The 27,829-nt window shown below is 44.9% G+C and overlaps 1 protein-coding gene across 1 annotated transcript in view; it reads right to left on the reverse strand.

The window, feature by feature from the left end:
* Positions 1-2,328: 2,328 nt before the first annotated feature.
* Positions 2,329-27,829, reverse strand: part of XDH (xanthine dehydrogenase) — a 67,535-nt gene continuing 42,034 nt past the window's right edge. Inside the window, exons 18-36 of the mRNA XM_053587318.1 lie at positions 25,875-25,998; positions 24,078-24,197; positions 23,514-23,610; positions 22,494-22,618; positions 21,607-21,740; positions 21,106-21,193; positions 19,810-19,896; positions 17,826-18,017; positions 17,480-17,625; positions 15,437-15,518; positions 14,892-14,987; positions 14,143-14,271; positions 13,169-13,243; positions 11,172-11,224; positions 9,073-9,187; positions 8,519-8,584; positions 7,081-7,269; positions 5,619-5,795; positions 2,329-2,820 (exon numbers count right to left, since the gene is read on the reverse strand). Of these exons, the coding sequence (XP_053443293.1) occupies positions 2,770-2,820; positions 5,619-5,795; positions 7,081-7,269; positions 8,519-8,584; positions 9,073-9,187; positions 11,172-11,224; positions 13,169-13,243; positions 14,143-14,271; positions 14,892-14,987; positions 15,437-15,518; positions 17,480-17,625; positions 17,826-18,017; positions 19,810-19,896; positions 21,106-21,193; positions 21,607-21,740; positions 22,494-22,618; positions 23,514-23,610; positions 24,078-24,197; positions 25,875-25,998 (2,146 nt within the window). The 3' untranslated portion in view covers positions 2,329-2,769. The remainder of the gene's footprint in view (positions 2,821-5,618; positions 5,796-7,080; positions 7,270-8,518; positions 8,585-9,072; positions 9,188-11,171; positions 11,225-13,168; positions 13,244-14,142; positions 14,272-14,891; positions 14,988-15,436; positions 15,519-17,479; positions 17,626-17,825; positions 18,018-19,809; positions 19,897-21,105; positions 21,194-21,606; positions 21,741-22,493; positions 22,619-23,513; positions 23,611-24,077; positions 24,198-25,874; positions 25,999-27,829) is intronic.

The following is a 27,829-nucleotide window of genomic DNA, read 5'->3' on the forward strand; positions in this document are numbered from 1 at the left end:
GAAGTGACACTTCCACTCCCATCAGTGGGCTGCTTGGTTCAGATGACCTTATTGTCATAGGATCTGTGTCCTGCCTTAGGGAAGTGTACTCCCCCACTGCAGCCTAGAGAACGAAAGGGCACCAGGGTGACCATGTGCCTCGCCAGTTTAAGGAAGCTGTGCATCATAAATATTCTTGTCCCAGGATCCAAAATAGGCAGTAAATGGACTTGTTTCTCCCTATTTAGCTAAAGATAAAAATATCTTCAGCTCAGGGATGTTCCCAGTCATAAATCAATCAGCTGGGACTATTTCCATCCTTATCCTTGCCCAGGGCTCCTCCTACAGCCTCCATCCTGTCCTCCTGTCCTGGCCTCCCACCACCTGGTTCTGGGAGAGGATGAGGCTTGCCAGCCACCACTATAGCAGCTTAGCAGCTTGGCCACGCAGACAGGGGAACCCCAGCCCTGCTCACAGGTGAATGGGTTGGCATTCTGATACCTCCACCTGCCTCCATGAGCCTCGCTGGCAGGTGTCCACTCTGACAGGCAGATTGACTTCCAATAGACAACAGGTTTCCCAATCTGCAAGGCCACGGGGCTGCCCACAGACTGTGCTGAATTCCTAGGCACAAACGTCTTTGAGTAAGCCCCTTGGCATGGGCCTGGGCAGGACTTCTCCTTTGTGTGGTCGCAATTAGAGTATCTATCTCATAAGGTCACTGGGAGGATTGAATGAGACTCTGCAGGGAAAGTATTAAATTTGGCTCATGGCAAGTTGCAAATGCTCCCAAAATAGGAATCACATATCCCCTGCTAGCCATTTATCTGAAACTCAGACTCCAATGGCTAGCACATTTTGGGGAAGCACCCTTGAGACATTTGTTGATTTAAAACCCTAAGGCAGCTTTGAATCCAGCTCTTGGAGAGGCCTTTGAGGACATCTGGTCTATGTAGAGATCTTAAATCAGTCTCCTAGTGACTAACCATAGACGTGGGGCTGCTGGGCCCATTGGGGGACATTGCCTCATGTTCTATCCTCTATTGCCCTCTGCAGGCTGAAGGCTATACTACAGGCAGTGTCGACTTGGGCAGCACCCAAAAGCCCAAGCACCCACAGAAGACACCTGCACTTTACAGATTGAGACAACAGTCCAAGAGGCAGCACCTCAGAATAACACCGTACTTTATAGTTCACAAAGCATATGCCTGGAAGGCAGAGTCATTGAATAGCCCTGAGAGGCCTCACTGATAACAAGTGACAAGCCTCAGGCCTTGCCCCAGAACATCCAGAAACATCATCTGAAATGGACCTGCATGGATCTCAGTGTAAATACTTGCTTGGTGCTTAAAGCTCTTCAGCTTTGACCAAGCTGAAAACAGCCAGGGTATCTGGAATACTATGAAGGTGGGAAATTTTTAAGGAAATGCCAGGGCGGGGGATGGTGGGGTGTTATGTGAGTGTTTAGTGTGTGTTTCCAAGAAATGAAGGGTGGCTGAGATTTGGAAGATACTAGCATTTGGTGTGATTATGGTGATTGATAAGTATCTTTCCCGTGCCAACCAGCTGACAGCTTATTAATGACATCAAGCACCATTTCTGCTGTATTATGTCCACTATCCTCCTTCTGGGGTCAGAGCCATGGGCTCTGTCTGGCAGAGGCTGGGTGTTTTACATGGTGAAGGCACATGGCCATGTCACATCATCCACCCAGCACCATGTAGGGATGAAATCACCTGTTAGAGCAACAAAAGGGGGTGTTTGTTTTTCTCCTGTTCTCTTTATCAACCACAGGAATCTGAGGGAATAGCATAGAATAGTAAGAAAGCCAACTCTTTGATCCCTTATATAACTGGAGTTTTCGGGTCATGTATTTATAGACTTTTAGAGAAAGAGAAGACCTTAGAGATTATTCCAGTCCAGCCCTTTCATTTCACGGTAAAATGAAGCACAGGAAGGAGAAACGGAAGTCCCAGATCACAGAGATGGTTAGACCCAGTCAGGATGAGAACCCAGGCTCCTTGATGCTCTTTCCTCTGACTGATCTTGATTCTGTTAGCACCATTTGTAGGTGGAGATTACTCTGGTTTCAAATGAACAAGATTTTCAAACCTAACCCTTTTTTTTTCTTCTGAAAATATACAAAGAGGGATCCAGCACACTGAAGGTGCTCAGTAACTGATCATAGTTGGATTTTTGCATTCTGGGGTATTCTTACTTTATGTAGCTTTTAAAAATTGGATCCAATTAACCTTGAATTTGTTCAATTCTCTATTCTCTCCAAGGACTTAGAAGTAGTTAGAGGTTTTAATTCACCCTAGACTTCACTGCAAAATTTGAGTATAGATATGAGCTTATGAGATAATGTTTATTGGTTTGAAGAAAAGGCTTTATGAGGAAGGCACACAGATTTAGAGTATCTTTGGTCTAAGCTTCTGTGGATTTGTGGGAATCTTCTTCGAGGGACAGGTATCAGCAGAACTTAAAGCTAGCTATGCAGGCTGTCCAGTGAGGGAGGATGCAGCATGAACTCATCCTAAACCTACTTCAAATACATGATTAAAATAGAAAGAAATGACCATAAACACATATTCAGCAGTTAGGCCTATCAGTTCTAAATTTGCTTATCATTATGCTTGCAAGTCATATTTTTGATCAAAATCTTCCAATGCATTCATTTTTCTTCCAAATGCCATCCTGGTGAATCATCAGAGCTTTGTCATCCTGCAACTTTCTCGATCCATGGAAGACCCAGCACAGCAGAAGAAGTCTCTGCTGGACACGTTCTCTTCAGACCCTCAGCGACCAGGGCTTGCAGTTTTCTTTTGTACCAGTGACACACTAGGAAGGAACGGCAGAGCTCTCATTGCCAAGGCCTTTTGATTGTGCCCCTCCCACCCTCTTGCACATGCCCCTCCCACCACTGTCAACCATCATTCCAGGACAAAACGCCACCCTGCAATCCCAGACGTGAGGATCACCCCAGGGCAGGGCCCCTGAACCTCCAGGTCTTTCACTGCTTGTTACTGAGTGTGTTCCATGGGCAGGCACCCTATTAGATTCTGGAGATACGGTAATGAACCATATAGAAGTGGTCCCATCTTACGTGGTACTCGTAGTCCTTAAAAAGCATGATTGGCTTATAGAATCAGCTGCTTATATGATTCCATGGCAGGGATTTTAAAGTCATTGGTGTGTTTTAACATAGGAAAAAGTTTTTGTTTTAGGTCTGGGACCTTACAGAGGTCTGGGACCTCACAAATAATTGAATACTCAAAGAACACAATAGTAAAATAATAATAATAATCCCATTAAAATGGACAAAGGGCATAAAGAGGCATTTCTCAAAAGAGAACATACAAATGGCCAACAGATACATGAAAAAAATGGTCAATACCACTAATCATCAGGACGTACAAATCAAAACCACAACATCATTTCACCACAGTTAGGATGGCTATTAAAAGGACAAAAAATAGCAGATGTTGGCAAAGATGTGGAGAAAAGGGAACTCATACACCATTGATGGGAGTGTCAATTAGTACAACCACTATGGGCAACAGTATGAAGACTTCTTAAAAAACTGAAATTAGAACTACCATGTCATCTAGCAATCCCTCTGCTGGGTATTTATCTAAAGGAAAAGAAATTGTATATCAAAGGGATACCTGTATTTAAATATTTATCACAGCACTATTCACAATAGCAAAGATACAGAATCACCATTAAGTGTCTATCACCAGGTGAGCAGATGAAGAAAATGTGTTGTGTGTGTGTGTGTGTGTGTGTGTATATATATATATATAGTGTGTGTATATAAATATAGTGTATATCTATATAGTGTGTGTATAGATATAGTATGTGTGTATACATATTCTGTGTAGGTATATATAGATATTCTATGTATAGATATATTCTGTTTTTGTGTGTGTGTGTATATATATATATATATATATATAATGGAATATTATGTAACCATAAAGAAGAACGAACTTATGTCATTTATAGTAACATGGATGGAATTGGAGGTCATTAAGTAAAATAATGACAAAAATTGCATGTTCTCTCTCACTCATATGTAGGATCTAAAAAACTAGATCTCATGGACATAGAGAACATAATGATAAGATACTAGAAGCTGAGAAGAGAGTGAGGATGGGAGCGGGGATAGAAGTTGTTTAATGGGTACAAACCTACAGTTAGAAGAAATAAGTTCTACACTTGATCTTAGCCAAAAGGCCGAGAAGTGATAGAAGAAATAAGTTCTAATGTTTGATAGCAGAATAGAGGGACTATATTTAGCAAGAGTATTTTATATATTTGAAAGTAACTAGAAGAGGGGACTTGAAATGATACTAACACATTGAAATGACAAACACTCAAGGTTTGTCAAGGTGATAGATACCCCAAATCCCCTGACTTGATCATTGCACGTTCTATGCATGTAACAAACACTCCCATGCACCCTATAAACATGTAAAATACTATGTATCAGTAAAAGAGAAAAAAAGAGTAAATAAATAGAGTTCTGCATCAGATTATTTGTGAGGTACTAACCTTGCCAAGTGTGTAAACCTCTTGGGAGCGACACAGCACTCCTGCTCTCAGGGAAATGGGGTTTGGGTAACTGTCAACATTGGGGGCCAGGGTGGGCTATGGGTATCCTCGCTGCCTGGGAGCTGCCCAGATGGTCTGTGTGGCTCTCACCCCACAGCTAAAACTATGGGTAGACCTGAGGGGGCCTGAATGGAGACTGGCATGCCTCCTTCAACCACAGTGCTGAGGTTAGGGATGGCAGACGTACTGCCTGGGGGCCTCCCATATCCTCCCTATGCCTAGAACTCATGGTCCCCACTTCACCTCTAAATCCAGAGACCTATCAGATTTCAAAGGAAGGAAGCCCAACCTGAGCACCAGGAGGAACCCAATCTTGGTTGCAAAGCAATTGGGGAGCCCTGTAAATGCAGTTGTGCCTCTCAGCACAACTCAGAGGCGGAGTTGGTTCTGAGATTCCAGCAGTGGGAGGAGCTGGAATCCTACAATAGCCTTCTTTTGTCAGGCATTGCCCACTAAAAATATCACATAGGTGCTTCCCAAAGTGATTCCAGTGACTATGGAATTCCTCTGCTACTTTCTGCTGCATATACCTTCAAGGTAGTAATTGATGACCACATAACATAATCATCTGGGTGCAAAGTCCTCCAGGACACCTGTGCGTCCCTGTGTCAGCATGGTACATGAATAAATGTGCTTGATCTATCTAAATGTTCCCTCTTTTCCCCTCTATCTGTGCCTTTAACAAAGAAAGATCCCCCAAATGCCTATGACCAACACCAAATATTAAGCTCTCCAGACTTTGATGCATCCCCCTTATCTAGATGGAAAATGATAGATCTGTGACGACTGTGCACCATGCATTCCTCCCGTCTCTAGGCCTATTTCCAAGCTGCAGCTTTAATGGCGTTTCTCATTCTTCTCCTGTAAGTGGGCACCTCACACTGCAGACTGAAGCCATTGACACAGGATGGCCCAGTTGACAGAGAGCCAACATCTGTCCTCTTTGCAGAACCTTCTCTGCAGTTTGCCAGCCTCCTCCCCCAACCTCCCCCAACTGAGTGGGTACAGGAAAGGCATCATACCAGGGTGGTGAACTTGTCCACACAGGCATTGCGGATCTTCTCCGGGGTGGCAGGGCTGTCTAGCTGGAAAAGTTCCTTGACATTATTATCTGTGTGCTGAGCTCGAGCCGCACGGATGGCATCCTTGATGGCAAAGAAGATGGAAGCAGCCAGAAAGAGGGGTGGCTCCCCGACAGCCTGAATGGACAGGGAACAGGGCAGGGGTCAGGCAACAGGCCCCAGTCTTCATGTCACCACACTGACCAAGCAGCAACCCCTGTACCAGCCAAGGATAGTGGTGTCAGGGAAGCCCCATTAGGGGGCCACACCACACACAGCAGGAAGACACATTTGAAATTAATAATCAGGGGCCGAGAATAATCAGGTAGTAAATGACTGTACCTCATAGGGCATATTTCTTTTAACCCTTGCCATAGGACTTTCTCTGGTGACACCACACAAATATAATGTTCCATTTAAAGTTATCATAGATAATTATATTTTATAGAGCACAAAATCTGATATCATCATAACCCTTTCCTCAGTCAATAGCCTAAGGAATAATCCACCTGTAATTCTGGCTCCAACATTTACAGGCACCATCATCATATTTACAGCATCTGCTGGAATGACAGGTGTAATGACAAATAAGAATTAAAACACTTTCTAGCAGAGGGTTGTTTTTCTCTCCCCTAAGCATCAAACAGACCACGTCTATCAGAATCACTAAGGATGATTGCATATCCCAGGGTCCTACCCCAGACCTAGCGATTCAAAACTTCTGGGGGTGGGCCCCATACAAGTGCATTTTTATCATAAGCCACAATGACTCCAATGCATGGTGAATTGTGAGAGCCAATGGCAAGGGTCAAAATGTGTCTCACACACACACAAAGTAAACCATGCAATGAGCAAAGGGGTGTTTCATTGGTTTCCAATCTTCCTTCTCTGACCTAGAACTACATGGATCAGAAAATCAATTTTCAATCATTTTTGCATACTTATTGGAGACAGAGAAAAAACAGAGGACAGTTATTCACAATCCTCCAGGCACATTGGTCTAGTCTTCAGGGTGGGCCTCAACAACAGAAGGATGTGAAAGGGTGTGCACAGAGTTGCGAGCCTCTGCTGTGAATGCACCGATCTCACGGGACCAGAGTGATGCTGAGTCTGTGCAGTCATCTCTGAGGATCAAGTACCAGGGATGCAGGCCTGAGATATGGGTGTGGGCCAGGATTTAACCTCCAGGATCTGGTTAAGGAATCCTAAGTCCACCCAAAGGAGCTGGCTTCAACCGCACTCAGGTCATGTCCTCAACCATCTACTGGTTCTCAGTCAGGACTGCCCTACTGCCTTCATCAAGGCTGTCAAACCTCTTCCCTTCTCAAGATGTACCACTTGCAGATCCACCAGGTGGGTGGCTGAGGCCCCCTCACCATGCCCTCATGGCCTCCCACAGGACAAATAAGATGGCAGCACAAACCTTGGATGCATAGATGGCCCTCTTGTTGGGGCAGTCACGGAGCAGGGACACCCTGAACTCCACAGGGATGCTGCCAAATGCAGGGATCTTGTAGGTGCTGGGGCCACGGGTGTGCAGGCTCCCTTCCGGGGAGTAGTGCAGCTCCTCCAGAGTGAAGAGCCCAAGACCCTGGACAAATGCCCCTTCCACCTGCAGGACAGACAGAAACCATGGGTACCCTGACTCCCTCCTCCCTGAGGACAGATGGCACTTGCCACAGTGAACACAAGGAAGCTAAAACAGCCAGCTACTATTCAGCTGGCTCCTGCCTCTGCCCCAGTATAACCTGTCTGGACTTGCTCCAGGCTTTGGCTCAGGCAGAGCAAAGACATTGACACTGAACGAAGTTCAGTTTTAGAGCTTGTCAGGGTCACACAGTGGTAGGCGTATTTTCCACTAAACCTGCAGCAGTGCAGTTGGAGATATTCTTCCCATGTCCCCACTGGGAAAATGGGGACTCAAAGCTGAGAAGCAAGCTCATAGGAGGAATTTCTTGGATAGCAGATTACTTGGGCCCTACCTCCAGCCTTTTGAATGCCAACCCCTGCCTATCCTCTGGGGAAAAGTGCCCCTGTGGTAGCTGGGCACCTGCCATGCTAGGTTGGCCCACATGTCTGCTCTCCCAGCCACCTGCTCAGAAGGGGGATAAGTGTGACCACCATAGTGGAATGAGGATTTGGGGAGAGAGTGGCTGCTAATCATCAGTGCCTGCCTTGACTCATTCCTCATAGTAGGGGCTGGTCAACCATAGGGGCTCCTCAGTGGTTGAGTTAAGTAATGACTACATTTCTGCATACTCAGTAATTGCTCATTTTTAAGTAGTGCTCAATACTTTAACTCTTGATTCCTCCCTCTGTCTTCTCCCATTTCACCTATTCTGCTCAACAACCCTATGTGTTCCTGAAGTGATTTTCCTTGGGCCATCCCTTTGCTCTTCCGGCCTGAGCCCTTGTCTTTTGCTCCCAGGGCCCTTCACCACCCCCTGAGTGGCAGCGTCTACTTTTTGGAGCACAGAGCTGCTCTGGGTGGAAGAGGGATGAGAACGGAGAAGGAACCTTCTGACCTGAGACCTCACTTCCTGGGCATCGATCCCAAACTCAGTCTCCATGCCACATTGTGCTTGCCCTCAGCCTGTGTGTCCAGTGTTTCTCCATTCACCATCTCATTCTCCGAGGGGTTGCGGCCTTTTTAAGTCAATCCATATTGATTTACTTTCTGCCTTGAATGCAAGGTGGGCTATCATTATTCTAAATCCCACTCTGGGGAGACTCCCTAGGTACCATGTTCTGATCTGCCTAAAGATAATGTTGGACAATGTGCTGCAGCTGGTGACCCTAGCAGGGGATGAGGCACATCGGCGGCCTATTTTGCCACCACCTTGGTCCCCTGGGAGACTTACCTGCCCGATATCAATGGCAGGATTCAGACTGGAGCCAACATCCATGACGATGTCTGTGCGGAGGTTCTAAAGTAGACACAAAATGGAAGCAGTTTCAGAAGGAAGGGATGCTTGCAATATGGCAGATGGTTTTGGTGACCCTCAGCCTGTAAGTGCAAGCATAAATAGTACTTCCCAAAGCAGAAAGCTCTGGGCTTGCTCAGGCATGAAATCTGAGTTCTTAGCAGCTAGGTAGGGGATGGGGAGCAGCAATGACCTCTTGGTAATCAGAAGTAACTACGCACATTCATGCGTGAGCAGTGAGGGCAGGTTGCCAGGGACCTGGGGCTTCAAACTCCAATCTGGATACATCATGTAAAGAAGAGTCAACAAACTATTGAGCCCTGGTTTTGTAGGACTTATAGGCTAATAATTATACTAGTAAATGACCAGAAAAACAAAAGGAAGAATATTCTATGACAAGTAAAATTTACACAAAATTCAAATTTCAATGTCCATAAATAACATGCTATTCTCTTCTCTCCCTTAGTACTAAAGGTTTGTGAATGTCTTACCTTATGATCCCCTGTTAGGCAGTCAATTTCTACTTCAGAGCAAGCCACCCCATAGCTGAAGTAGTGGAAGGGATTCCCAGAGTTTGTCTCAAAGCTGTAGCCAAGGTTAGGTGTCCTGGGAGAGCAAAGAGAAGATACTCCCCCTGTATTAATATGAACACATCTGCTTCCCCCTAACCCAATACATACAGATAGCTTGTCCTTCAAAATCTTTAAACCCTAAAAGTTTCTTTTTCATGTGGCTGTCCATGTGTTTGGAACAATTTGAACCTGTAACGAAACTAGACATTGCAGAGCATTTTGCCTCATCTCTCCCTTATTTTGTCAATATTCCTTCTATAATCATTCTGTACAGCCTCTACATGGTAGAAACAGAGGTGACAGGTTTGTCTGAGCTCACAAAGGACAGGAAAGTCACACTCCAAAGGATCTACTAAATTAGAAGCCAAAGTCTGCAGAACTGAAAGTTTTGCCTGTGGTGGCCCTCAGGCTGTTCACACAAATTCACCTGCTCACCAGGTGGCTCACCTTTCTCAAGGTGAATGTTAACAGGATCAGCTTCTCATACCAACCAGGATGTGATTTTAAGCAATCACTGCCCATCTGCTGGCCCCTTCAAAAGCTCAACAAGGGATTTGAGGGAAAATATTATTAATAGAAACAAATGCTCCCTTATACAGTTTTTGGCAATCCTGAGTACCTTCCCAATTTTGCACAAGTCATATATGTGTATGTATGTACTTGTGTGTGTGTACGCGTGTTCACCCACTCAGAGTTTATAGCACACTGTATCTATGTGATTCTATACATGACACAGAAATAACAAACTGATACCACCAGAATCTGCACAGAAACAAAACCAATACAAGACTGAGGGAAAAGACTTGTCCCAGGAGAAATTGACAACTTCTTGACCTCAGATTTCACCATGTTCTTCTGGGTTCACCTTTATAAAACCTAAGTTTTACAAACTCCAAAAATGTCATAGGAAATTGGGAGAAAAATCTTCATGAGTTTGTGTTTATGTAGGTTGAACACAGGCAGTCCCCGAGTTACAAACATCTAACTTATATACAGTTCACACTTATGAACAGAGGCTATTATACTAAGTCCCTGAGTTACAAATATCCAACTGACGTACTACTTTAACTTATGAGTGGAAGCTATTATAGGTGATAGTGCCTGTTCCAACTTGCATACAAATTTGACTTAAGAACAAACCTACAGAACCTATCTCACTTGTAACCCTGGTCTGCCTGTATTGTATAACCCAGGGGGCATCGGTAAAACATTTTTCTGCCTAATATATATAATGTGTTAACATTCACTCGTTTTATTTAGATATATAAAATCTGTTCTATATGTTATATTATTATATTATAATGTTATCATATATCATATGTATGTTCACATACTCATAAAAGACATTTTAAAGCAAACATTGAAATCTTTTCCAAATTTAGTGATCTGTGAAAGAAACTGTCCTAATAAAATGTCCCAGAGGTGGCCAAAACATTATGACTGACAGTAAATGTGACCACATCTTTTCACAGCTTCTAAGTCAGAAGGCCTGGTAGCTATTCACACTGCTATTGAATTTTAAAGTTTCAGAAGATATATGCCCTCTTCTAAAGTTCACTGTATGTTGGAAACAGACCACATGCTCTGAATCCTGCTCTCATTCCTTCAAGGGAAAGCCTCTATAAAGAAAACCAGTGCACAGGACAAAGAAGCACCATGGCTAACTCAGAACTCCAGACACCCTGGTTCTTGCAGAAGAACGCTGAGAGAGGAATGGAAGGTGGCTGACCCAGCACATCACAGACAAGGAAACAGGTTCAAAGGAAACCACTGACTTCCCCAAGTGAAATAGTGCACCTTGAGGCCAGAACCAGAGCCAGCGTGGCGCATAGTTCTATAATCCCACAGAGTTCAGACTACAGCATCTTTGGACTGAAATCAGTAGAAGTTCCCTGAAGAGATAAGACTTTCCCTGGAGCTGCTCTCTCCTGCCCTCTGATGGCAGGACTCAGTGAGGGAGGGGTCCTGGGGGTGAGGATGACAGCACACCAGAAGATGCCCTAGAACGTCATACTTACTTATAAAACCCAGTGGCAGACAGGCTCACTGCATTCACGTAGGCCTCTGTGACCTGAGGAAAGGAGATGGCCATCAGGAAGGGGCCCTGACCTGCCCCAGCTTGCATGAGCTTCTCCTCTGGAAGCCAGTCACTCATCACTGGGACTCCCACATCCACACCTAATCTCACTTGCTCACCCCGTTACCTGCACCAGGTCCTCACAACCTGGAACCTGGGGTACTATCCCAGCCTCTTACCTGGTCTTCCCACCTTGCATCATCTCTCTAACATACCACACTGACCATGTCTCTGCCCTACTCTAGCGCCTCCGATGACCCCCCCATTGCCTAGATAGAAAATGCCTGATGTTAAGGACCACAGCCTTCTCATTGGCCTTTTGCAGCCCACCATGGCCACCTCAGCCAAACTCTAGTGCTAACTCTCCCAACCCTCCCGTGTTCCCACACCTCTGCACCTTCAATCATGTTCCTTGCCTGCACCTGTCCAAATCCTTTCTCCCCTCAACAAGTATCTCCAACATGCCTGTCCACTTACCTCTTCTTGGGGATGACTCCCCACTCTGGCCATTACAAAAGCAACTTCATTGCACTCATTTGATACTTAACATATAGCTTGTGCCTTTATTTATACTTTGCTATCCATAATGCTATCCCTCTACCCTATCTCTTTAACTAGCTAATGGGATTTGGGGCGGGGAGGGGTTGTTCCCAACACTAGCATGACAATAAAGAGTCGAGGTGTGTTCTTCACTATGTACCACTTGCTACATCTGCCTCTCCACACACATCATCTTACTTAATATATTAGTATTCACTACCACCCAGTGAAAGCTGCACTATTATTATCCTCATTTTACAGATGAGAAAACTAAGGCTTAGAGAAAAAGATTTTGACCTAAGATCCACACTTGTCATATAATGTGTGTGTGCGCCTGTATACACATGGGTTTGTGTGTGTGTGTTGTGACTGTGGCTCACTTATCAGGGTTAGCAGCTTATAAAGACCACCGGACTACATGGCTGGTGGTTGAGAACAAAGCTCAGATCAACAGGTGAGACGTTAGAGAATTGATTTCAAGGTTGTTGTTGAAAATGTTTAAATTGCCTATCAAATCCTTCTGACAGCCCAAACCATCAACCCCAAACTACATCCACGTGGCTTTCACGCAAACAGTATCTGTGAGTATGGGAAGAGAAGGTCATGTGAGGCATGAGAAGAGAGGAGAGTCTGAGAGGAGAATGTATTTTGACCTGTGCTCTCTGAGTTGGCCACACACTGCACACTGGCTGTGTCACTGCCGGGCCCAGTTTCCCTCTCCAGCTCAGCTCAGGGGGATGAGCAAGCTGAGGTGGTCTCTGCTTGGTGGAGGAGCCGCGGCCTCCCACCTGAGGAGGCTTCCTTGTGGCTTCCCTCAGAACTTCTGACTCGCAGCCCTCTGATCCAGAAGTCAGAGGACTGGGCTCACTGTTAGCATGAGTGTTTGTTCTGTCCCTCCTGAGATCTCGGGAGTGACATAGGCTCTCTGGTGATGTCTTTACCCTGCCTTCTCAGAGATGGAGTCTCAGTGGACCCAGACTACAGGGCTAGCTGGAAGGATGGGCTGTTGGGAGCAGCTCTCTGAGAGGTGAGGGTTTGAAGAAAACCAGGCTCAGTGATGCTCCCAAACAAGTGGGGCATAGGACCAGGTCCAGGCGAGCCAAGATATCCCAGCAGGGCATGCTGAGCAGGGCGGCCGAATCCCCAATTCCCACAGGCTGTCAAAATCATGGATCAAAAAGTTCCTCAGATAACTTCCCTCACCTCTGAACGGCACAGAGAAAGGGACCCAGCAAGGCTGAGCATTTATTCATCCTGTGACGTCACACAGACCCCCTCATCTTCTCTTTGTCTGTTTCACTAGATCATTATCTCCTATGCTTGTTTTGGGCCAGAAAAGAAGCCCTGTTGTTGATTTTCCTCTCACATGCCAAAGAAAGCAGATCTGCTCAGACTCACCCAGTCTTCCCAGGAGCCACTGGGATTCTTTGTCTTGAAAGGTTCCAGCCTCTGCAGAATGGTCTGACAAGCGGCCTGAAGAAAGCACGCACCACACAGCAGATGCATCAATCCTCTGCCTTGTACAGCCCAGGAGAAACCCAAGAGCCCTGGCAAGGCCACCTCCATGCAATGTTGTGCCCAGAGTGCCAGTCAGACAGCCTTGTTGCTGCTCTCCAGAGTGTCTACGGTCCACGGTAGAAGCCACAAGGGCCATCCTGACCCTTGCTTGGAGAGCACTTTCTGACCCAGTTCTTCAGCTGACAGAGGGCAAAATGTTTGAGGGGCCCCTGGAGAAGTGCCTCCTTCCATTAAATTCTTTAATTGACTACATGCCCTGTGTGGGCCAGAAGCAAGTGCCCAATATGGCTGACTCCACTGGCAAATTTTAATTTTGGTCCATTGTCTTGGGGCCAGTTCCCACATTTTCCCAGAAGCCCCTGTTTTCCCTCAACACCCCTCCTCCATCTTATCCCTCCAGCCTTGCTTCTTTTTTCTTTCTTTCTTTTTTGAGCATGATGGCCTCAGCCTAACTCACAGCAACCTCCGACTCCTGGGCTCAAGCCATCCTCCTGTCTCAGTCTCCCAAATAGTTGGGACTATAGATGCTTGCCACCATGCCCAGCTAATTTTTCTATTTTTAGTAGAGAAGGGTGGGGTCTCCCTTTGCTCAGGCTGGTCTCAAACTCCTAAACTTAAGCAATCCGCCCACCTTAACCTCACAAAGTGCTAGGATTACAGGCATGAGCCACTGCGCCCAGCCATCCCTCCAGCTTTGACAGAGTGATGACAATACTTGAGACTCTCTTTTAGGCAAAGACACAGCCATAGCCAAAGAGCCTGAAAGGAAACCTTCCAGCTCCTATCCAGGGAGACTCTCCCAGCCCTAAAACCTGGGCTAGCCCCTGCTCTGCTGGCTTCCGCAGGCTCCTTACATAGACGGCCTGTCCATTGATGTCACTGCTGACGGATGCGGCCGTGGGAGAGGTGTTGGGCACAGTATTGGTGCTTGTCTCACTGATGTAAATCTTAGAGGTGGGGATTTTCAGAGCTTTACTGGCCACCTGCAAAAAAAGAAGCTATTACCTTCTAGAGAAGAGGTTATCATGGGGATTGGCTGCCTTCACACCAACACTGGAATTCGTGTTCACTCTTATAAGCAAGAAAATAATTTTATAAGCTCTAATCCTATTGATTCTGGAATGTTCTCACATCTGGCTGAATTCAAAGCAGCACTCAATGGAGTGATTTGGTTGGATAAAAAGTTCAGAAACCTAATGATGACAAACAGTGCCTTTAGAGCTAACTCTGGCTTTTCATAAAATCCAATTTAGCCAGTCCCATGAGCTGAGCAGATGTGATGACTCCAATCCAGCCCCATTATCCCAGGTCTACTGTGAGGACTCTCTCAGGGCATAAGAAACTAGCTACCTTTATACATACAACATGCCTGCCTTACACAGAGAGTTCCCCCTGACCAGTCCTTTTGGACATATGAGGAAACTGAGTGCCAAGCAGTGGGGAAGACGTGCCCAAGGTCACATGCATCTGTGTGGCATGGTCAGGCCAGATCCAAGGCCTGCTTCTGCACTAATGCATCCCGTTGCTCTGTTTCTCCCAGCACCCTCCCTCACAACAGACACCACAGTGCTGGCAAGGATGCCCACAGTCCCAGACTGCTCACCTGTACCATTTTGGTGTGTAGGCCTTGGCCCATCTCAGTGCCACCATGGGTCAGCAGCACAGAGCCGTCAGTGTACACATGAATCAGGGCTCCTGCCTAAGGACCAGACACAAGATTTAGTAAATCCTAACTTTGCTTAAGATTTGGGGCTGCAAGGTACGGAACCCAGGCAAAAGAAAACCAGCCGCAACATTCTGGATGTAAATCAGATTAAAAAATATGATGGTGTACATCTCATGATGTAATAATAGACCTTCGGAAGCATGGAAAATGTCTTCCTATCTTTCTCTCTATGTCGCCTATCCTCAGAGCAAAATAGATCACATATCTTTGTGCTCATTCTACAGAGTAAGAAAGAGGACAAAAAATGCAGAATAGCGCTCCTCAGTCCTGTGATCAGGAAGGGTGGGAACCAGAGATTGTTTCCAGATCTCTGAGTCTCACTGCCTGTGACATATTAGACAAATAGGAATATTCAAACACCACAAACAGGGGCAATAGGGCCCCATCCACTGGAAATAGACAAAATTATATAAGGCAATTACCTGATTCAGGAAAGGAAGTGTGAAGCTTATTCCAAACTTGACAGGAATTATGGACAATCCTCTCTTTTTCCAGCAATTCTCCCTAGAGAAAAAGGAACATTCTCATGGAATCTTCTCTGCCAGATTTATGTCAAATTGGAGATATTTTCTGTCAACATCTTCATATCAAATTGAAACAGGACATCCTTGGATTTGCCCATATATTCAAAACTGAGTTGTGCCCCAACAATGTAGACAAAGATGAGAAGGGTGGATATTTGGGTTAAGGGTCTTTCAGTACAGCTAGAGCAGAGGCCACTCTGGGTCAGAGTGCTCTGGTGAACTTAGACTGTCATCACTGCAGGGAGGCACTCTGGCTCTCTGATGACAATGACTCTTTATATGTCACATTTGGTTGTCTGATTAACTTCGTAAGGAAGACAGAGCCAACATAATTATGTACATTTTGCAGATAATTAAACTGAGGCCCAAGGAAATGGAGTGACTGCCAAGTCACATTTATAGATTAGTGCCAGCTGTGGTGTTCTTAGTCCTGGGCTAAGAACATGTGTAAAGATGAACCACAACTGATAGGCTATGACACAGAGTATAGGCTGCAAACTCACCTGCCCCAAGTTGAAGATCATTCTAAGATCTAAGATAGACTCTCACTGGATTAAAGATTTAAACTTAAGACATGAAACTATAAAAATACTAGAAGAGAGTGCAGGGAAAACCCTTGAAGAAATCGGTCTGGGTGAGTATTTTATGAGGAGAACCCCCCGGGCAATTGAAGCAGCTTCAAAAATACACTACTGGGACCTGATCAAACTAAAAAGCTTCTGCACAGCCAAGAACACAGTAAGCAAAGCAAGCAAACAGCCCTCAGAATGGGAGAAGATATTTGCAGGTTATGTCTCTGACAAAGGTTTAATTACCAGAATTCACAGAGAACTCAAATGTATAAGCAAGAAAAGAACAAGTGATCCCATCGCAGGCTGGGCAAGGGATTTGAAGAGAAACATCTCTGAAGAAGACAGGCGCATGGCCTACAGACATCTGAAAAAATGCTCATCATCTTTAATCATCAGATAAATGCAAATCAAAACTACTTTGAGATATCATCTAACTCCAGTAAGATTAGCCCATATCACAAAATCCCAAGACCAGAGATGTTGGCATGGATGTGGAGAAAAGGGAACACTTCTACACTGCTGGTGGGAATGCAAATTAATACATTCCATTTGGAAAGATGTTTGGAGAACACTTAGGGTTCTAAAAATAGATCTGCCATTCAATCCTATAATTCCTCTACTAGGCATATACCCAGAAGACCAAAAATCACATCATAACGAAGATATTTGTACCAGAATGTTTATTGCAGCCCAATTCATAATTGCTAAGTCATGGAAAAAGCCCAAGTGCCCATTGATCTACAAATGGATCAATAAACTGTGGTATATGTACACCATAGAATATTATGCAGCCTTAAAGAAAGATGGAAACTTTACCCTTTCATGTTTACATGGATGAAGCTGTATATTCTTCTTAGTAAAGTATCTCAAGAATGGAAGAAAAAGTATCCAATGTACCCGGCCCTACTATGAAACTAATTTATGGCTTTCATATGAAAGCTATAACCCAGTTATAACCTAAGAATATGGGGAAGGGAGAGAGGGAGGGGAGGGAGGGGGGAGGATGGGCGGAGGGAGGGTGATTGGTGGGATTACATCTGTGGTGCATCTTACAAGGGTACGTGTGAAATTTAGTAAATGTAGAATATAACTGTCTTAACACAATAACTAAGAAAATGCCAGGAAGGCTATGTTAGCCAGTGTGATGAAAATGTGTCAAACGGTCTATAAAACCAGTATATGGTGCCCCATGATCGCATTAATGTACCCAGCTATGATTTAATTTAAAAAGAGAGAGAGAGAGAAAACAAAGAGATTGCAGTGAGTTGGCCAACTCAGCAGCCTCAGAAGCTATTCATTAAATTATGAGCTGTAGAACATGTATCCCAAAAGAGCACTGGAACATCAGACTCCCCCTCCCAGCTCTTACCTGTTGAACTTGTCAACCTCACTCTTCCGAGCATGATACTGAGAGCTTGCTAGGCATTCATCCCAGCACCTGGGAATGGTGAATCCCTCAAGCTTCTGGTTGAAATGTGTCAGGTCCCCTTCTTTGTACATGTTCATCTTCCGTACCTTCCCCAGGAGAGACACACTGAGGCCTTTTCAGTGCAAGAGACTGGGAGGACACAGTCTAAAGCTAAGCCTCCAGTCCTGTCATCAGGACCTGCCCATCCTCCACCCCCATGGGAAAGGCCCAAGTTACAAAGCCACTCTCCCCACCCCAGAAAGTAGGGTAACCCACTCTGACTTGTGCTAGCAAATTCCCAGCTTACCTCCTCTGCAGGTAGCCCACAGGTCACAGCAACTTCGCCCATCCAGTTCTCAGCAATGAGCATCCCCTGTGGTGCCCCAAAGCCCCGGAAGGCTGTGTTGGAGGGAAGATTGGTCTTGCACAGGCGCCCAGTGCCCCGGATGTTGGGGATTTTATAGCAGTTGTCCATGTGGAATAGAGCTCGTTCCATTATCTGAAGCACAAGAAACCAAAACAGGAGAGAACTGTATGCTGATTTCATTAGCTCCTCAAATAAGAACCCCAGTGGCTGCATCCAGGTCTGCCCTTCTAGCTCCACTGCAGCTACTCTTCTTTGGCCCCAAGTTATCTCTTCCTAGGATATTATGATAGTCTCTTTGTTGCATCTTATCCACCTACTGATAACTTCATTCAGCTCCTCTGTGGGGAAGCCCTTCCCAGACCCTCTAGTTGTAACTAATCATTTACCTCTTTCAAAAAAGGTGATCTTATTAATTCATTGTAAATTAATTTTTAATCCCATTAGAGCTGTACTGCAAATGGTTTGAAGAGTCCAGTACTTCTCATGGTATGAAAAACAGCCTCCTTCACTTTCCTTCCTCCTACTCTCCAGAAGCAACAACTTACAACTCTCACAGCTTATTCTATATCAGCTATTTAATTAACTTCCACATCTCTAGATAACATGGCTACTTTTACTACACCTTAACTTTTTCAGCTTTAGACTTTTCTGTTGTCTTCTCACTATGGAAAAGGAGGGTTTAGTTCTTGCCTAGTCCTCTTTTCCCACATACACACCAGCTTTCTGTCTCCCAGTATAGCTGTATTTTAATCTAATCAATGGTCATCTTAATATTTTAACTCTGTAAATACTGCTCACAGCTGAACCATGTAGTTACACTCTGATTATTTCTCTTTCTTCGTAATTTTTTTTCACCCTAGAGTTAATAATTGCCTTTATGTTTTCATTTACTTCATTTCTACTCACTTATTACTAAGTCAACTTTTCCCCACTTCTAAAAATGTGCTCTCAATATATTCAAGCACATTAGATTTCCTATCCAGTTTCATCTTTTTGAAGAAATCATTCCTAGAGCCATCTGGCCTATTCCAATTTTAACTGTGCCCCACCAGGCCTGCTGTGCAGCTATAACCTTACATCCATCATAGGAATTTCCATCACCTCTCTCTCTATCGAAACCTCTGTTCTGAATACTTTGATGAATGAAGAGTTAAATCATGGTACTTACAAACCATGCAACATATAACTGAGTCACACTATTTGAATACTCCTCCAGAGAATTATTCTGAGTGAAAAAACTCAATCCCAAAGGTTCCATATTGTTTGACTTCATTTATCTAACATTCTCAAAAATCACAAAATTATAGAAATGCCAAATAGATTAGTGGTTGCCAAGGGTTATGGAAGGAGTAAGAAAAGCTTCTGGTATGTCAAATCATACTTCAATAAAAAAAAAAATTAAAAAAAGCAAAGGCAATTCAACTTATTTAAAATTAAAATATCACAGAAATGTATAACATAGAAAATGACAGTGTGTGCCTCTCAGTACCATTCCAATCACCATTAACAATTGATCACTGATAACAGTTTGGTGTATGTTCCTTGAGACTTTTCCCATGTCCATCACAGGTGTGATACAGAGGTATATGCATACATACACGTCATATATGTGTGTATAACACACATACACACAATGTCATCACACCATACATAAAGCTTTGTAACTGACTTTGCTAGCTTGGTGAAATACCTTGAACAAGAAGGATGGGTTAACCATTACCCAGTGAAGAAATACGATCTTGTCTGTACTTTCAAGAATAACCAAAAATGGGGAAGCTTAAGGTGGGGACAAGTTAGGAGCTATTGCAAAAGTTTAACAGGCAACACCCGGGAAGGCCTGTGCCTGTGTGTGAACAGGCTATAGGGCACACTCTTGACCCCCCAGGGATCCCTGGGTGCAGGGGCAGATGTGGGTGCTACTTACACTCTGAGAGAGATCCAGGGTGTTCCCCGCATTGCTGAAGTGATCCACCTCCAGAGCCACAACCTTCCCAGTCTTCATGAAGCCAACCTGATAAAAGGAGAAAATGTCTCAACAGTCCCCTTCCTCTGTGTCTCATCCTCCCCTCCCACTGATGCTACCTAGAGGAAACAGAAAGAGCAGGACTTCATACCCTGCAAACAAAAGCCACCAGAAGAGGTCACCAGAATGTAACAGGTGAAGAGCAGAGAAACTAACACTCCCCAGGGCTGCACCCTCAGCTCTCTGATCCTGGAATCACTTGTCCCACACTCCTCCCTCCTGTCCCCTGCTCCCAGTTCTAGGAGAGGGAGCAAGGAGGCCAAAAAGAGAAAGCTAATCATGGTAGAGCAGGGAGGGGAGGGCTGGGAAGACAAGCTAGGGAAGACACTACAGCATCCCTCATAGTTCCAGTCGACCCACAAGGAAAGGTACACTTTGCAGGAGCATAATGTGCTTGTACGTCCCTGACCTTATGCAACCACTAAAAACACTTTTTATGGCCATTTTATGAATGTGAAAACTGGGACCCCAAAAGATCAAGGTGATTTCTTCAGGCCCACAAGATTTTAGAATAAGAGAAATACAATGCCTTTCCGGGAGGGTAATCGTGAAATAAAGTCAGGATACATGAAAGGGGAGATGTTCAAGGCCAATTCCTGCAGAGAGGGAGCTCCCAGGTTTCTAGAGCTAGACCAAGGCCTGTAAGACTATACTGATGTGTATGGGGAAGGGCGGCAATTGTCACTCATAGAAATCCAGAAAAGGATTATGCCAGAGGGAAGTTTGGGCAGTGCCTAGTACATGGTCTGGTGGAACAGGTGCCCATCCTACCATCTTGGGCCTGTCCAGAACCCTGGGAAGTTTTAGCTTTCACTGTACATTACTAAGCAATCATTCTGATATCTATATAAGGCCTGTGACCATGTTAACTCAGGGCAAAGCAGAGCCATGAATTTACTCTAGGTCTGCTGACAAATCGTGTTTCTGAGCCTGACTGGGCAAGATCAGATTTGGATCCCAGCAAATTCACAGAATTCATGAATGCCACCCTTGGGAGTAGCCTGCGGGCCTCCCCCAACCACCCTTCTGTGTTGCTATTGGCCTGTTTGCATCTCCCTCCTTACTATGTCTTCTTTGAATTTTTCCAGATAGTCTTGCAAAAAAGTAAGGGTACAGCCCAGCATCCCCAGACCTTTGTCCTCAGATTTACTTACAAAATAGTACTGCCCACCCCAGCATGGCCCCAACGTCTAGAACCTTGTATCTGGCCAGGAAGGGATGTCTGCCGCCAGTGATCAGCATGTCCTCATTGCGATCCAGCATGCAGCGCACAGGGCGGCCTGTCCTGAGGGGGTCCCAAGAGCGTTAGAAACCTAGGAGCCTTCAAGAACACCCAGAGCCCTACGAGTTTCAGGGAGGAAAACAGCAGGGAAGCTGCCTTTTCCCCCTGGAACACTGAGCAGGCCTGGAATGGGCTGCTTGGCTTTCTAGGCACTGTGGTGGGCAAGGTGGGGAATACAGGATGTGAGGTGTGTCCTCGCCCTGGGAGATCAGATGTGAACATGGGCATGGGAACACAAAGAAGCAGGCGAAGTTACCCTCACCCTATGTCCAAGGGTTTTGAAAAGAGAGGGCTGTGAGAATTCAAAGCAGGGGAAAACTATTTCCAACAGGAGGAAATCCAGAAAATCATCCTGGCAGAGGCAGCCCCATTCTTTTTCCCAGAGCCAGCTGGAAGAAGCAGGCTTTGGAACTCACTTGTGTGCAGCCAGGGCCACTGCCGTGGACAACACAGTGCTCCGGGTCTCCTTCCCGCCAAAGCCTCCTCCCATTCTCTTCACTCGGACCAAAATCCTGTTTGCTGGAATCCCCAACATACTTGCAACAAAGCTCTGTGGGCAAAAGACAAAACATTCCCTGGACTTATTTCAGGCCTGCCCCAGAGCTTCTCTGACATACATGGGCATAGTTACTACTGTGAATTCTGAAATTCCTTGATTCAAAATCCCAGTGCAGCCCTACAACTAGTGGTGCTGTGGTCCAGCACTCATTGGTCACTGCAGACTGATTCAGACATTGTTTCTAACCCCAGGGGTGAACAGCCGGTGGACGGGATACTTTTAGGAACTCATTCCACCTGGTCAGGGACTAGTGGGTCATGAAGGTAGGACAAGCCACCAAAAATCCTAGCAACCACTGTCACATTACAGGTAGTAAGAAGTGGTGAATATTTAACTGGTGCAGATAATTTAGTGGTCCCCGTGACTATCACTTAGCCCAACACCTTTGTTTTACAGATGAGAAACCTGAGGCAGGATATGACTTGACCAAGCCATGTGGCACTAGAATGATAATAGCCAACACTTACTAGCCTCTAATTCAAGTATTAAAACTCATCTAATCTTTGCAACTACCTTACTAGGACCCATTTTAAATAGACAAGGAAACTGAGCCCACGAAAGGTTGTAGAACAAGCTCAGTGACACTGCTGGTTTATGAGAGTCTGGTGCCAGGACCATTACACTTAGGTGCCCTTCTGGACCAGCCCAGAACTCCCTCTTTCCATTTGCCACACTGCCTTCTTGGTCAATGAGGAGGTCCCGGTTATCTCCCCAGCCCTTTGAACTGACCCACAGGACACCTACCTGGGTCTTCATGGTGTTCTGTGTAGACACAAAGAGCTCCATCTCCCCACCCTCATTTTTTGGTACAGCAATGGTGCAGTTAGTCTCCATGTAGAAATGTTCTTGGCCACCGATGTACAACTCTCCTGAGGAAGCAATGAGATCCCTCACAGTCAGCCTGATGCTACAAAAGGGTCGAGTTTGCTGAGGGGGTATACTTTGTCAAGTGTCCTGGGAGGAACCAACCAATCACAGTTAACCTCTGGGTTCCCCAATTGTGGTGGAAAAGCACCCCAAAGTCTTGGGAGCTGAGAGCTCTCTCACCCCTCCACAACAAAGGAACCAGATGACACTGAAATGCATCAGGTCCAAAGTGCTTTTCCCATTGCAACTAGCAAAAATCAAGGATTTACAAACTACCATTGTAAAAACTAAAGAAGGAATTAATAATGTGATTTTAAAAGCTGAAAATGAGAGAATTTCCCACAGCTGAAGCTATCAGGCCTGTTGCAGAGTTGGCTACTTAGTGACTTGGCAACGTGCATCAGCCAACGTCAAAAACAATCCCCAAATGGGCTAATCAGCAGCCTTGTCCTGAGTGAGAGTTATGACCCTAATTCCACAGTGCCAGAGACAGAGGGGGAGGGAGAGCCAGGGGAGAGGGCTGGCTGAGGATGGGTCAGGACTGCCCTCAGGAATGTGAGGAGGGGGAGGAGTCTGGGTGGTTACAGGCTTGGCAGACCCAAGGCCAGCCAGGCATCCCTGACCATTGTCTCCCCCAGACAGTCTTCCAAATTAGAGTGCACTACAATCTCTCTAGAATCACTTAGATCCAGCTTAGAGAAAGGAGAGTGAAGATTAAGATGAATGAAGCTCTTTCCCACCCGATTGTCTACTACTTTGTCACCAAGATTGAAGAGCATCTTCCGTTAGGAAATTTTAAAAAATCACTTCCCTGTTTCAAGACTCAATATATATCTCTTGAATTTAATTCACAGACCAGTCCCACCCTGTTCTCATTGATGCATGGTGCAGCTGTACCTGAAACAACATTATCTGCTTCAGAAAAACCCTTCTTGAGGTTTCCCTTTTCAATCTTCAGCTCAGATCCATAGAAAGAGTTGTTCTTTATAGCATCCTGAGGAGCACAGAGAAGCTTCAGTCACTTGGCTTTAGCAGGGAAGAAGATGGTTTCTGATCGGAGAAAGAGGCTGTCTGATTTATTGCCTCTCTCTTCCCATATGTAAATCTCTATACTCTTCATAGACAGACTTAAATTAAGCTCAGTTGTACCCCTGGGAATCATATTCCTCCATTTCCTCAGCTCCAAATGAACAACCCCGGATCTTAAGGAAAAGCAAAGAATCCCTCAAGGAAGTAATTAGAGCTGAAATTTGGGGTAGGAGGAACTCAGTTTGGCTGACAGAGGTCTGAGCCTAAGATCATTAGGAAGGTCTCATCAGACCAGAAATCCCACAGCTGGAAGGGATTTTAAAGCCCTCTAGTCAATCCCTACCAGCTGTTCTAATCTCCTATAGAGGATCCTAATAAATGTGAATCAGGGGACAGGGAGCTGGGTCCTCTGCACAGGTCGTCCATACTCACCTCGATTGTGATAATGGCTGGAAGGTCTTCGTAAGTGATTTTCACCCCGAGAGCAGCTCTTTGTGCATGTTCTGGGGTGTCAGCAACCACAGCACCAATGATGTGCCCAACACAAGTAACCTAGGAGCAGAGGCAGATGTTACAGAACCTAAACAAGCTCCTCATGAAGCAGATTATTTCCTGATTGTTCAAAAAGTCAAAGGAAATCACTGCCTTCCTAATTGATGCACATTTTAGGAATGTGCTCCAGCCTATTTGTTTCTTTATCCTACCAACTGGAGATGATATGCCTTTTTGTAAATGCTTAGAATCAGTAGAACTAGAACAGGACTTAGAAATCACTGGGGTCAGGATGGCAAGTAGATTCCATCTCAAGGGCCAATTCTGATTATTTAGTTCTGGCAGCTACTGAGAAGGGACACCGGATGGAATATTGTGATTGATTATTGATGTCTGCTATGAACACAATGGGAGCTACAGCACCAAGCCAAGGGTGTGCATCAATTTAGATCTTCTTCAGCACCCTTGGTCTACATATGAAGAGATGGAGATGCAAATGGCTAGGTTATGGTCAGCTAGTTACGAAATCAGGACTAACTCCTAGGCCTTGACTCCCACTTTTATTTTCTTTCTACCACATCACACTATTTTATGTTCCATTTATGCCAAAATCTTTACAAAGGGCTGTGATCATGTCTCATATTCCATGTAGGTGTTCAAAGGCAGTAGCTCCTGAATGCTGGTTCTTAGACTAGATGACTCTAGAGAGGGATTTTTTAAGTATATAATAATAACTGCTTTTTTCCTTTAATAATTTAGTTACAGAAAAGCTTAAGAGATCTCCTCCAGGGATAATTTTCATCCAACATCCCCCTTATTAACATTAAAAATTCTTAGCCAACTAATCACTTTAGAATATGAAGTTTCTGATGATAGGAACAGACACTCAGCATGCGTGTCTCTTATCACTATCTTTTGAGGCCCCAATTAAGTTACTGACTGAGTTAGTACAGAGGTAGTGGAACCTGGCTGACGCTCAGTAACAATGATGAGAACAGTGCTTTTAGAGGTTCTTGATATCTGTAAAGCAATTTGTTCTTCTACAAAAGCTGTCCTTGTGGAGTCCTTGTATACCGTATTTGTACTTTATGTTCTTTCTTTTACATCAATGATAAGGTGAATTTACCCTTTGGAAACACCTACCCACATCTAATTTTCTGTATTGGAAAATTTCTGTTTGATCTATATTGGAATTATAAAATGACTAAGAATTATTCTGAGTGAAGCACACAGATTTTTGTAGCTCTATCTCAAATGTTTGAAACATTTTGTTATTGTTGTAGGATTTCGGATAGTAGAAATCAACAGATAAGCTTTTGTATAAGTTCATATAAGTGAATTATCAATATACACAGTGACAGCATTCCAATTTCCTTTCTGGTTAGTTTAATTTATTCTTTTTTTTTTTAATAAAGGATCTTAATGCTGTGTCTTAAGAACCCAACTGTTAATTCAAACACAATCACCAGCCTTCTTTTATTGCTGCTTTGGTGTGGAGTTATCCTACTATGTGAAATCAGCAGCCATTAATTAAATAGACAGGTGACATCTTCTCTTTACAGATTTTCCTGAATTCATAAAGAAATCCAAAGCAAAACTCACCAATTAGATGATGGTTATGATACATGCAAATGTATAATCTTTCAAGATTAGGGATTTGGAGTAATGAGCACAAATTAAAACTTCATTCAATCCTGGTTCTACTTCATAAAAAAAAAAAAACAATCCAAGACCTACCTTGTCCTTTGCAAAGATGGTTTCATCACTAGCAATTCCAGTTAGGTTACTCCCAGGAATATCATCAGCTGAGAGGAAGCAAACAAACCCTGGCACCTTCTTAGCTTCTGAAGTATCTATGGAGCTGCAAGAGTGAGAGGGGTTAGGGGTCAGGCTGTTAAGCTGAAGGGACCCATCACCTGGGCAGATAATCCTGTGCTCATTTTAATGGGCTTTCCTCCATCTTCATGCCACCTTTCTCTACTTTCTTTTTTATCAGATTCTAGTTTAATTCTATTCTATTCTGCAAATGTTGATTAAATGCTTACCATGTGCAGGGTACTATGTTGAATTCCACTGGAGGCATAAGATGAATAAACTAGGCCAGGCCCCCATGGACCTTACACTATGCCCTGTCTGGTCTATAAGTACAAGGGAGCCAAATCATGGTGAGCAACGGTAACTTTGGAGAGCTGCAGCTCAAACCCACATCCCAGCTAACACTCATCCAGAATCAGTGCATCAGGGCCCTCGCTGTGCCTCTGATACAATGGCTGTGAACAACTTCACACAGCCCAATTGCCCTCCCCATGTTAATGGTGCTATCCCTGCACAATACGGCATCCCAGGTGTAATTAGGCAATGTGGCCCTCAGAGGGAGAATGCCTGGAGAATTTATCAATGAAAACAGTCTAAACCAGGTACTGATCACTCCAGCCTGTGCCCCCCACAGGGAAATAGGGCAGCGACACCTCAAGGAAAGGTATGGAAACTTCCCTAAGTACCAATCATCTTCAAACAGTTAATCCTCACAAGAGCCCTTAAAGTAATTATCATTAGCCCTATTTCACATTTGGGGAAACTCAAGCTCAGGGAAGTTTGGTAGCTTATCCAAAGTCACTCCCCCAGAAAACAGTGTGACTTGGATTAGAACTGAGGTTACACTAGGAAGGTGCTGAAGTCAGAGCAGCTCTGCTCACCATGCTCCCTTCAGAGTGCGTACAGCCCGGGAAAGTCTGGTTTTTGCTGCTGTCCCCACCCCACTCTCCTCCATCCATTCACACCTTGCTTGGATGGAGGCAGTTTCGGTGTAGACAGTGTGGGCTATGGTACTGTCAACAGGGGTTCAAGACAAGGACAAAAGCAAAAGAACAAACCCCACAATTGACAACCCCATCAAATTTTACACTTTTTTCGGGGACCCAGAAAAGTTTACTGATCTGTCAGATTTTACCTGTGTCCTGTTCACGGTTCCAAGAACCCACCTCTAAGCTAGGAGCAGCAACGGAGAAAAAACCAATGGCAAGGAGACCTGATCCCTAGGGCACGTGGTGGCAGGAGCTGGGAGGGTTTTTCCCAGCTGGTCTGCTCAGCAGGCTGTGTGGCTAATGCAGCTCACACCTGCTGGGCTGAACACCCGGAAGCCATACAACACAGCTGCCCTTGCTGCTGGGCTTCAAACGCCAGCTCTGCCACCTATCAGCTGTGTGGCCTGAAGCAGGAAACGTACCCTGATTGTGCCTCAGTTTCCTCATCTGAAACAGGGAGAGAATAATAGATAGGAACTGCCTGGGAGGTGGTTGTGAGGAACAAATAAGCCAATATATTGTAAAACGCCTTCAACCGGATTACGGCAGATACTGCCATGTCAGCGTTAGGCGTCATTATTATAAAAATGGCAGTTCTTCCTGTTTGAGCTCTCAGAATTCAATAACCGCGTGCAAGTAATTATTCACTGCGAGGTGATTGGTAAACACTGTTGTTAATCCCCACAAAACCCCCTATTACAGTTGGGAAAACAGGCCAAGGTCACAGGTGCTAAGCTCTGGAGCCAGGATTCAATCCAGGTCTGTCAGACTATAGGGCCGTGTTTTTCCTGTTAGTGCTAAGTCAAGTTCTCCTGAGATTTGGCCTTTCGGTTTAGCCCAATATCCGGAAGGCAAACCGAACCTGGGCCTGTCCAGAGCCTCTCAGCA

Source organism: Nycticebus coucang, chromosome 4 (genome assembly GCF_027406575.1).
Source record: "Nycticebus coucang isolate mNycCou1 chromosome 4, mNycCou1.pri, whole genome shotgun sequence".
NCBI classification, from domain to species: Eukaryota; Metazoa; Chordata; class Mammalia; order Primates; family Lorisidae; genus Nycticebus; species Nycticebus coucang.